This window comes from Epargyreus clarus, unplaced genomic scaffold (genome assembly GCF_041222505.1).
Source record: "Epargyreus clarus isolate Ecla_fem2 unplaced genomic scaffold, WU_Ecla_fem_2.2 ptg000024l, whole genome shotgun sequence".
NCBI classification, from domain to species: domain Eukaryota; kingdom Metazoa; phylum Arthropoda; class Insecta; order Lepidoptera; family Hesperiidae; genus Epargyreus; species Epargyreus clarus.
Window position 1 is genome coordinate 11362625 of NW_027332231.1, and position 12843 is coordinate 11375467.

The window sequence follows — 12843 nt, forward strand, 5'->3', positions numbered from 1 at the left end:
TTAATTAATTTTTTGTCCGTTTATGTAACTTTCATTCACAACTACGACATTAGATAGCATTATATAAGAACATGCAAGAATCGCACAGAATCGTTATATCGTATGAAATTACCCTAATACCCCACGCATAATATGCAAATTGATACAATAAAAAAATAATGCACATCACAACTATTATGTACATAAAATTACAATAATAAAACATATTAGTATTTATAATTGAACTTTATAACACAGAACATAAATAACTGAGAAGATACACTGTGCAATAAGGCAGTTTACAGATGACGCGTTTATGACGCATAACTAGCACACATATACGAGTATAATACACAGCATACCGCAAATAAACCATATATATTGCAATACCAACAAAATATGAAATTCCTACTGTCAAATATTGAAACTGTATATAAGTAGGTACCAATCGTTCAATTAATTATTTGGTTTAAGAATAATACAGCCTGCCTTTTATAATCGTGGAGGATCTATAACAACATTCTATTAGGAATGAAGTATGTAAGGATGGTGTATATTGTTATACTAATGCAAAATGGGCAATTTGATCATAACTCGTAAGGACTTCTTCTTTGGGGTAAAAATATTTGTGATACAGATTCAGTAGCGCTACTGTTTTGCTCTGTTTGAGGAGGAGGTAAGTAAGGTTGTTTACTCCTGTGGTGTACTAATTGCATGTCCATTAAACACTTATCCCAAAAAATGGACAATAAAAAACCCGCTATAAATACGCCTCATCTATATCCAGCCTTACCGCCGCGGGGCTTACAAATTTATCATTATCGAGCATAGCTTCAAATTGATAGATGCGCTTAACTCTGATAAATTGAATTAAATCACAAATCATGTAGCAACGCGCTTGCAAATTTGTTTCGCGTGTGAACAGCATAACATTTTGTCACAATTGTTATTAATACGTGACTATTGCATCTAAATTGCAACAAATTTATATCTACGCGTTGTGAAGATTAGAAAGTTGCCTCCTCATTTACATAGTAGAATTGTTTACTAATAATTCACAATAGTAATATCATATTTATGATGTTAGTTCATTAAATAATTTATAATCGTATTTATATATTTAATTTTAAATACATTTTAACATTAAACGCATAAAGAATTAACAATTCTTTCACCGTTCACAAAGACGAAAGTACTCAAAAAGTCCAGACCTATATTAAACTAAAAATAATCTTAATTCATCTTTTTAATAATTTTGCTTAAGAAATGATCGATTCCGATCTCAGCTGACGACCTATATATTAGTAAAATATATATATTTTAGTTAAGTAATAAAATAAAAAAAAATATATTTAAACTCTTATCTCTATATGGCAAATACACGGTAGCAAATATCGTTTATTTTGAATTAAGACATTTAGAATGTAAATATTATGGCGAAAAGTAAAAGTTAACTACAAAATCCTTTCTAATTACTACATTTGCATTGATTTTTAATGTTGAAAACATTTATATCAACATTTAAATAACTTGAGCATGTAGGGGACTTGTATATTTTTGCATTTCTAATTTTATTTCTATAAAATGTGAATGAGGTTTACGTTGAGCTCATTTTAGATCGGTATCCAAAATAAGTAAGCAGTGATAGCCTAGTGGTTAAGAAACTCGGCCTCCCGATCTAGGGGTCGGAGGTTCAAATCCCAGGCACGCACCTCTGATTTTTCAAAGTTATGTGCGTATTAGAAATTAATTAACTCTTGCTAAACTGTGAAGGAACACATCGTGAGGATACTTGCATACCTGAGAGATTTATAAAAAAAAAACATCTCAAATGAGATAAGAATGGGTTGCTGATGATGACTTTAAAAATGACTTTAGACTTACTGCAATCAAGGACGCACTGAAAGTCCGTATACCTAATTAATTTGTGTTTAGTGGTTTTAAACATACATAATATGGCATCAGTAACAATTTAAACCCGTGTGAGTGTCAAAATTACTAAATCCATGACATACCTAAGTAGTTTTTTCTATTCAACGTTATTATGAATAAAAACATCAGCTGATGTAACATCAAAATGTAAAGGATCACAGATTTAATTCCAAAATTGCATTACACCTATTTTTATTTAACAAAATCAATAATCCGTACTTCGTTTTGCCATATACATAATAATATAGTGTAATATATAAGTGGCGCTTAAATGTCAAGATAATTTTATCAGTCGCTGCACAATGGTCGGCAATGGATTAACAAACGTTTGCCAACGAGTGCTTATTTTACTGTACGTAATTGATCAAGTGGTCTCAAGATTCTATTGTTAGTCTTTGATTGTAAGTTTAATTTCACATATTTAAATAGATAATGAGACGCCCAAATGTTTGGACGTTCGTCGAGTGTTAAGTGGTTTTGTCTATAAAGGAGCACACATCTCACTACCATTGCGACTATTGAACATTTTTAAGACCCCAAATAGAAAGAGTCCTAATATCTAAAGCGCATGGCCCTGCAACTTTTATAACGACTATAAAGCTAAGCAATTTTGTTTGTTGTCGGGGTTGTTTGGGTAACATTTAACCGCATGCTTTGAAACCATTGTTTTTCAACATTTCGGGAGGAGAGGTTGACTAAACAAGCTTTTTCCTGACTATGACTTTAATAATCACAGTAGATTTTATAGCTTTAGATTTGGGGAGTGGTTTAAATTTTTAAACCTTCAAAACAATTCCTAGCTTCATCTCTTCACCAGTCTACATTGAGAGAAACATGAAGTGGAGTAGTCCCCATGCCTTCCCCATTCGTAAATTGCGTAATGAGACCCGTGACTTACAGTTGAATATTAAAGGCTTTGCAAACCAGCCTTATTCCCTGCACACTACAAACGTTCTCAAATCTTACAAAGTAACTAATCTTGAATTTGATTAAAACCTTGAAACTACAAATAAACTAGCAGGTAATTAGTAAAAATCATAGTTAATCTCCTTTGAAGCGATTTTATCAGTGTTTTCCGTAGCGTACCTCGATTAAATTGCATCATGTAATGATTTCGCAACAAGATACGTAATTCTTTTGTTTATAGCAAGCTCTGTTCTCCATGGTTAGTGGAGTGCACTTGACTACAGTGTAACTCGCAATCTTATATGATATAGCTGGCTGGCTACAACTTGTATGTCCCACTGTTAGGTGCGAATCTCACAATAGGGGAAGCCTAAAACATATTCCACGCTTATATAATGTTGATAACTTTTTCAACTGCTACACATAAGTGTCACAGAAAACTTTATGGTCGATTTAAAAACTTTCGTGATACCTATGTGTTAATGTCCTACTTATATCGAATGTTTTTAAATCGACCATAAAGTTTTCTGAAAAGGTTTAATGACTGATATTCAATAGCCACCAGGACTGACGGTTTACCATGCCCTCTGAAGCAGGGAAGCAAGGTGAAATATTATCACTAACGGTCACCAATCAAACTGCTCACCGCGCCCAACCTTTCTTAACTCTGTAGATCGCTTAAGATCTACACAAGCCATGGGACATTCGCATCACACATTGTCAACGAATACAAATCAATATTAAAATAATGCTACATATTGTAGGTATATTAAAAATACAGACAGACATTCGTCGTTTTTACATTGAGCGGTGCATTAGAGTGTATGCATATGGCGCCGGCGCGGCGTCACGCATACATCAATTAATAATCAAGTACTTACAACACAAGTATGAAATAATCACCAATGCAAAGTTTTTGTGTGTTTTTTTTCCACGACAAATACAATTTTGATTTCTTTGATCTACTTTCACTTTATATTTTAGGTCTTATTCTTCAAAAAAAAAATAAGATTTTTTATAAGATATTTTCAACACATATTTAATTTATTTCTTGCTAAAATTATATAAGTATATAGTTTCAAAATAAACGACAATAAATTATTAAGTTTATGTTGTGTTGTATACTTATTTTAGTATACATACACGCTACTTATAAAAGTTGTTTCTTTCATTCTTGTTCGTGTAGCGCCTCTTAATTAAAATTTATTTTCAAAATTAACTACGAGGTAATTACACAAATAGATGAATACCTTTAGAGAAAATTTCCAAATGAAAAATAACATGGAATAAGACAAATTTTTACCTATGCACAGAACAAAAAGTTAATGCAAGAGGGTAAACTCGGGCATCCTTCGCTTAATTTAGAAGCCCTTAAGTGCAATCCCTTACATTCAAGGGAAATGACTACTTAAATGTTTGTCGCACACGGATATTACGTATTACGATATAATATTTCAATATATGAAACCGTATCGTTCCATACGAGTACGTTGGACGTTCCATACATAATATTATATTTCTTTACCACAGAGTAAGAAACAAACAGAGTGATAGCCTTTTTTCTAATTTGTGTCTCGATAATATTATTATTAAGTTTACGCTTAACACTTTTAAGTATCTTAGAGTAAAAACCTTAAAAACTGTCACTTTCGCTCTGCACGTAATATCTAATTATAATCCCATTCCAAATATTAAGGTCAATATCGAAATTAAATTAAGGATACGACTGGTAGCAAACTACAATCAAATCTTAGAGAAGGTATTCTGTCAAATATATAGAAAAAGGAAAAAAGGCCTGAAATCTAAAACCCATCAAGAATGTTATGTTGTCGGTCTAAGATCTAGAAACAAAAGACCCGAGAAACAAATGACACTGAGAATATACTCTTATAGCTGACATCTTTTAAATAAGACCAAAATCATTCGTAACGTCGCAGGAAAAACCAAAAACCTAAGTCAAACATACTAAAACAGTTACTTCAGTAGTCTTAGGTTTTATTATTGTTTTATATATAAAAAAGGTATAATAGTCACGTCGGGTAAGGCCAAAAATCTAGGTCGAACATATTAATAATTATTTCAGTAATCTTAAGTCATTGTAGAGTCACCGGAAAGACCAAAAATCTAAATGAAACATACCAACAGCGACATTTCAGTAACCTTAACATCTGAAGTCTTAAAAAAATAGACCAAATGTCTATGTTACATCGTCGGGAAAGACCAAAAGTCTAAATTAAACATACCAACAGCGACATTTCCGTAGTCTTCGGCATCATCGTGACGTCACCGGGGCGTACCCCAGGCCCGCAGTACGGCAGCGAGGGGCCTCTGTTAGGTAATCTCGGGGGGTCGTGCAACGCCAGCAGTGCTGCGTGTAGACGCGCGCGGGCAGCGCTGATGCCGCCCGCACCACGGACCGCTGCTTCCACCACCTGGCCTACGTCTTTCTCCCACCTGACGATGAGAAAAACATTGCTGTTATTAACGTAGAATATTTTGTTAAGATAGATAGAAGTTTCAAACTCATTTTCTGGTAAAACGGTTAATGGTTAAATTTGATTATGGATTGGTCATGTGACGTCACACATTGATTGCTATCCTTTAGGATTAGTTAACCTTGGATGACCTGTACATGAATATAGCGTTATTTTTAACATCCTTTTGATCCTTTATACTATACTACTTATAGTGTATATGCTATTGGTAATAAACAGAGGTCTATAAAAAGACACTTAAAGATGAAGATTTTGATTTTCATGTTGTAGTAGTAGATGCTATGGACACACAAACAGAGGTGCAAAACACCCAGACCCAAGACAAAATGTAAATTAAATGAAAATTTAAACATCCTCCTGTTCGCAGATTAATCCCCAAGCCTTTCTTGTCAAACTAGTTCTGTAACCCATCCCTCATGTGGATCATATCGTCAATAAATACCAATGACATCCATTGTAGGCATGTGTCACACTGATACTAACTCGAACAGTCCTAATTTTCTTCAAATTACACCTAATTCTAAAATACGAGATTTCTTTCCCACATACCTGCACCCTCCCAAGCAGGACCTGATGTCCTCCTTCAAGCTCCTCGAGAGCGTGCAAGTGGGGCTCCCATCAGAGTCGGAGGCGCTTGGCGACACTTCCAGCTTGTCCGAAGCTGAGAGCCGGCGGGGCTCCTCATACTCCTCATTCTTTGGTAATGTTGGCGACACGCGCCCGTGACTGCCGCCGCCGCTGCCGTAACCTGGAGAAAAAAATATTTTTTGATGGTGATAGCACCCTTCGTGGTTCGACTCCGGCGGCACCACCACCACACCTATTTCTGCCTAATAACAGCAGTATTAGGCGCTGTTGCGTTTCGTTTTGAAGGGTGTGGTGAGGGAGACATACTTTTCTGAGCCGTTCCAGCTTAGTCCTCAGGGGTAGCGGCGCATTTGTGGTCGACCTCAGGTAGGAATATCTAATCCTATCTGAGGTTGATTACAAATGTCCATGGACGGCAGTAGCCACTTACCATCAGGTGGACTTCATGCTCGTCTGCTACTCCTATATTATAAAAAGGAAAATTGGCATCACACCCGAAAGGGCTAATGGTCAAAATTAATGACTCTGACCTGACTTTTTACGCGAATGTGGAGGGTAATGTTTTGCGTATGTACGTCTCATTCTTTGGCACCCCCTACAGCCTACGATTTGATGGATTTTAACAAATATTGCTTTTAGACTAAATTGTGTTTATAACATAAATAGTCAATAAACAGAATTAGTGGATAATTAGATTAATATAAATTCGACAATTTAGGTAAACCAATAGATTAATTATTAATAACGACAGTCAGTAGATAGGACATTTTACAGCGCTTACGTTACTTATAAACCTGAAAATACCTGAAATGTACACGATATTACAAAATATGATACAAAATCATTTATTAAAGTTAAAAGTAATAAAGTTTTATAATATTAATTTACAAAAACTAATCTTAACATTTTATTACTTATTACCTTGCATAAAATAACGCAAGCTAAACATTAACTAGTAATTTAGAAGGTTCGGTTGTCGTAATATAATATTGTTATTAAATTTTGTGCGGTTTTAGCTGCTTAGCGGTAACGGTAACGTCCTTCAGTGATGTTGCAAAATTAAGAAAGGATTAAAACTATTAAACAATCTAAGGTAGGGTTTCTCAAACTTATACGCCAATGTACCCCTATTACCCTTTTAAAATACTACACTTAAGAAGTCGGTTAAAAATACTAACTCTTCAATATATACTTATGTAGTATTTTTGAGAATTGTCTTATTGCATTTTTTTATTTATTGCAAACTATTATTGGTGAATAGATACTTTTTTATTTTACTTTTGAAAAGTAAATGAATATCCATATAAAGTGTACGACTCCCACAATTTGGAGGAATCCAACAACACCTCATATGTTAAAATGCGACAAGCCGTTTTGACTCGAGGGCACCAAAGAATGAGACATACATACAATACATACATAGTTAATACATACATACGCTGAAATAAGTTAATTCATGTGGGTTTTTTTATTATATAGGAGTAGCAGACGAGCATGCAGTCCACCTGATGGTAAGTGGCTACTGCCGCCCATGGACACCTCTAATCAACCCTAGATAGGATTAGATATTCCTACCTGAGGTCGGCCACCGATGCGCCGCTACCTCTGAGGACTAAGCTGGAACGCCTCAGAAAAGTCTGTCTCCCTTACCACACCCTTCAAAACGGAACACTGCAGCGCTAACCTAACACTGCTGTTATTAAGTAGAAATAGGTGTGGCGGTGGTGCCGCCGGAGTCGAATCATAAAGGGTTCTACCACCTTCATAAAGGGTTTTACCACCTTCGATGTTAAATATTAATCATTCTTGTGGGATGCATGTGCGGGCGCGCGACAAAAACAGCGGTCAATGCTTACATTTTATCGCTCTATAAATAACAGCTCTACCCCTAGGGGTACGGACCGCACTTTGAGAAACTCTGACCTACCTACATATGTAGGCTCCAGAGTTATAATGGACAATAATGATAATGACTTTTGTCTAGAATGTGCAATACAAAATTGCCGGTTGTCCCAAATATGCACAAATTATATGTAATTGACGGGTCTTATTGTTCAATTCCTTTGTTTATCTTTTGAATTTAATTTCTATTCTGTACCTACGAGGTTGTACAAGTGTTGCATTTATATACAATGTATGGTTTAGAAAAATGCAATGATTTCGCATTGAAATCTCAAATTGACTAAGTTTTATCTATTTCTATACGTAAATATATTAAACAATCCTTTTAATGGGCCACTGCTGGAAGGAAGTCCTACTGAGGGTGGCCTCAGATAGCTATCTCTGAGGAATAAGTCGAATGGCCCCGTACAAAGCTTTTCAAACCAGAAAGTATTATGAGGCAGGAATAAGTGCACCCGTAGTGCCTTCGGAGTCGAACCACGAAAGGTTTACCACCTGCAAATCTGCCTATCAGCCACAGTAACGTGTCAATATTTGGTGTAAGGAAAAACTCAGATATTGTTATTGATATTGATGTTCATGTTGATATTCATGTTCATATTAATATAAATATTGACATTGTTGTTCATGTAGATATTCATGTTCATGTGGCTATTGATGTTCATATTGATATTGATGTTCATGTTGATGTTGATACTGACCTGAGGATGTGGAGGGCGCGCGGCGCGGTACCCTCGGCGCATCTGCCTCGCCCTCCGTAGAGTCGAGCGACTCCACTATGATCACTACCTCCTGCTCTTCCTCCTCCGTGTACAGCGGGTTGGATCTGGAGACAGATAGATGAGATTAAAAACAAATTAATTAACATTAATAATGATTTTTTAGTGGTCATTCATGTATTGCGTTAACAGAAATTTAATGCTTATTAACAACCCTACCGTCTTTCTTCCGAACTAATTACAGTAAAAGAAACATACCCTTCAGTTACGTAAATATTAGAATTAGAATTTATTTATGTGCAGGGGCACATTACTATAATTGCTGGGTTGGAAGAATTGAAATTCCTTGTTTGTTCTTGTTCCTTTTATTCCTGTTTGTTCCATAGGTCTGTTGCCAGTACTGAATGAAAATTTGAAAATCTGGCCTATTTATATCCCCGACTCAAGTACCACAACTAGAAGCAGGTTTAGGCAGGAATATAGGCCTTTTGGCCAATTACAACTATTTCCCGTTATTCTATGTCTAAACCTGTACGGACCTGTACGAACCTGTTCAAACTGTGGCCTTGAATCGATGATTCACAATAATAATAATAATAATCTATTTACTTTGTTTAGGAATTTACATATTTCTATTTAAACTTCTATTAAAACCTAAACTATTGCAAAACCTATTATAAATGACACCTATACCTATGCCCTATAAACTATTACGAAATATTTATTTTAATAAATTTACAAAACTTAAACTATTATCTATTTTCCCTATTCTATTAAATCCTATTATATACTATTAACAATAAAACATAAGTAAAACACTATTCAAACATAATAAAACATCAATAAATTACATTAAAAACTATCAGCTGTTTACGTAACTACGTCTTACTGCTATGATCAGCTGATCGAGTTGGAGTCAGCTGTTTAGCGTCGGCCATTGAACTATACAATATTAATCAGCTGATCGTGTGTTACGAATAATGAAGTCTTTATTTATTACAACTTATGAACTATTATTAACTATAAATTAAGTAAACAATTTCAAACTTATAATTACGTCGAATCTTGAGTCAGCTGTTCGCGTCGTCCCGCACATTTCTCCCGCCGTGCAGCTGTGTTGCATCTTCTGTCGGTGCTGGGGCGACGTCTTCTATAGGCAGCACTACCAGCTTCCTCACTGGCCGGCGTAGAACTCCTCCCTTGGTTGCCACGTCGACTGTTCTTACTATGTTGTCTGGACCCGGAAATGTTGCGATGACCCGACCTCGAACCCATATGTTCCTAGGTAGGTTACTATCCAATATTTGTACTAAGTCGCCGATCTTCACTGTTGCCCCTCTTCCGTGGGGCTCCCGCCGGTGTTGAAGCTCAGGAAGGTACTCTCGAAGCCATCTTGTCCAGAATATGTCGGTTAATCTCTGCGCGGCACGCCAGCTGTTTTTGCATATGGTGTCGCGGTCGTTGAACTCTCCCGGGGTCGATACTCTTCCGTTCCCGCCAAGTAGGAAATGGTTCGGTGTAAGCGCTTCTGGGTCCTCGGCGCTCACTGACACGTGGGTGAGAGGTCGGCTGTTCACTGTATATTCCACCTCTGCCAGGAGCGTCGTGAGGACTTCTTCTGCTGGATGTCGTTCGTGAAGCGTTGCTTGCAGTGCAGTTTTCACGGAGCGCACGAGCCTTTCCCACGCGCCTCCCATGAAGGGCGCGCCAGGTGGGATGAATCGCCACGAGATGATCTTCTTAGCAGCCTCCTCCGCTGTAGCTGCGTCGATCGCCTGCCGTAGTTCCTTGTCAGCGCCCCTCAGGTTGGTGCCGTTGTCCGACCATATTTGCGCCGGACGTCCACGGCGCGCCATCATCCGCCGGAGCGCCATCTCCGCAGAGTCGGTGGTGAGCGATGCTGTAACTTCTAGATGAATAGCACGTGTGGTTAGACAGGTGAAGATAGCTACATACCTCTTCTGATTGGTACGCCCGACTGTTACTGTAAGCGGCCCGAAGTAGTCGACTCCTGTGTATGTGAAAGGTCGCTTGTGATGTGCCAAGCGACACGATGGTAGGTCTCCGGTTCTCGGGTACGGCGGTGCTTGAGTTTTCATGCGGCATCTGAGACATTGTCGTATAATAGTTCGCGTCACCGGACGTAACCGTAAAACCCAATACCTTTGTCGACACTCGTTTACCGTGGCCTCGACTCCGCTGTGGTGCATCTGTCTATGGATGCTGTGTATCCATAGTTTGACTGTAGGATGGTCACCGTCCAACACCATGGGGTTCTTGACCTCATTTGTGACGGCTTCTATTGCTTCGATGCGGCTTCGGAGTCTCAGGGCACCATTTTCATACTTGACACTTAATCGATGTAATCGGCTATCTCTGTCTATAGGCTTCTGACGTTTCATGTTATCTATATCAACCTGAAATGAACTTTCTTGCGATGAACGCATTAATAACTCTTCTGCTTCTCGGAGGAGTTCTGCGGGCACGGAGATATAACACTTGGCTTGTTCTATTTTTCTATGCTTTACCTGTGGAGCCACCGGTGTCTTCTTTTGACGTCGCCAGTCGGGGTCCGCTTGAGCGTTTCGTCTAGTCCTCTTGTAATTGACCCGCTGTTTAGACGTCCTGCAAAGCTGTATAAACTGTAAAACCCTTGCTGTAGTGAAACGTAATCTATCCCAATTTGAAAATCTAGACATCTCCGGTAGACCTTCAGCCAGCTTCAGACCTCGTTCTGTTACTATGTTGTGTGTTCTTTCTTCACCTGTAGGTTCTGATGGATATGACGCAGAATTTTCTATTGGCCAGGTGCTCGAATCCTCGTGTAGGAAGTCCGGTCCCCTATACCACCTGTGGTTCTTATTGAACCCTATTGGGACATTTCTTGTGGCATCGTCCGCCACGTTGGACTTCGTTGGCACCCAGCGCCACTCACTTACCTTTGTACCTTCTTCTATAGCCGCTATGCGATGTGCCACATACGACTTGTAAGAGCGCGAACCAGCCTTGATCCATGAGAGTACTGTGCGGCTGTCCGTCCAGAACGTTCTTGAGTCCGGCTTTCGTTGATGTTCTTTAACGACGGCGTCGGCGAGGCGAGTTCCCATCACTGCAGCTTGTAACTCTAACCTAGGTATAGATGTTAACTTTAAAGGTGCCACCTTGGCCTTGGACATAATTAGTGATATGCTGACGTCGCCGTTGGGTGCCGTTGCTCTCCAATACAATACCGCTGCGTAGGCTGACTCGCTGGCGTCGGTGAACACGTGGAGCTGAAGGGATGTAGCGTCGCTGTACTGTAGGTATCTTCTTGGTATTGCTATATTCGAGAGGCTTCTCAAATGTACCATCCAGTTGCGCCACTGTTCCGCTATGTGATCTTCTATTTTCTCGTCCCACGATGTCCCACGCCGCCAGAGTTCCTGTAAAATCTGCTTAGCTCTTATAGTAACTGGTGAAGCAAAGCCTAACGGATCAAAAAGCGACATAACTATACGTAGGGCTTCTCTCTTCGTCGGTGTTTTCCCATCTATAAGTTCACAAGGCACACGCGTTAAATTGAGGTTGAAGGTAAGTTCGTCTGTATCCGGTCTCCATATGATTCCCAACACACGTTCCAGCTGCTCACCCGCCTTATATAGTTCTATGTTCTGTGACGACTCCTGTTCCCCTAGTGCTTGTAGTAGCGCGGGCGTATTGGACTTCCACTGTTTCAACTCGAAGCAAGCTCTTCTGTGTATGTCACGCACGCTTGAAGTGATACGTATGGCTTCTTCGATGCTTCTAAAACTGTCCAGGTAGTCGTCGACGTAATGCTTCTCTATAATGGCGGAGGCTGCTTCTGGCTCGGTCTCTTCATACTTCTTAGCGTTCAAGTTCTTGACGAATATTGCTGTTGACGGCGAACTTGAAGCTCCGAAGATGAGTGATGTCATTCTATACTCCTCGGGTGGTTGATCGTCACGACGGTTCCCTCGCCACAGGTACCTAAGAGCGTCTCTGTCTTCTGTTCTCAACTTCACTTGCATGAACATTTCCTTAATGTCAGCTGTTACTGCAACCATATGCTGTCGGAACTTCATCACGACCCCTGGAAGTGATTGCAGTAGATCTGGACCTTTCAACAGCAAGTCGTTGAGTGCGACACCCTTAGTCTTCGCTGCGGCGTCGTGTACCACTCGGAGTTTATCTGGCTTCATTGGGTTCACTACCGCGAACTGCGGTAAATACCAAGTTCTATTGGGAGTCTTCATCCTCGGTGCAGGCTCGGCGTATCCTTTCTTGATAAGCGCGTCCATCTGTTCTGTATACTTCTGTTTTAA

At 38.9% G+C, this 12843-nt stretch overlaps 1 protein-coding gene across 1 annotated transcript in view; it reads right to left on the reverse strand.

Annotated features, from left to right (window-relative positions):
• The window catches only part of LOC140752071 (uncharacterized), a 102478-nt gene that overhangs the window by 38827 nt on the left and 50808 nt on the right, over positions 1–12843 (reverse strand). The window contains exons 3-5 of the mRNA XM_073086223.1: positions 8504–8628; positions 5862–6060; positions 5061–5271 (exon numbers count right to left, since the gene is read on the reverse strand). Coding sequence (XP_072942324.1) covers positions 5061–5271; positions 5862–6060; positions 8504–8628 — 535 coding nt within the window. The remainder of the gene's footprint in view (positions 1–5060; positions 5272–5861; positions 6061–8503; positions 8629–12843) is intronic.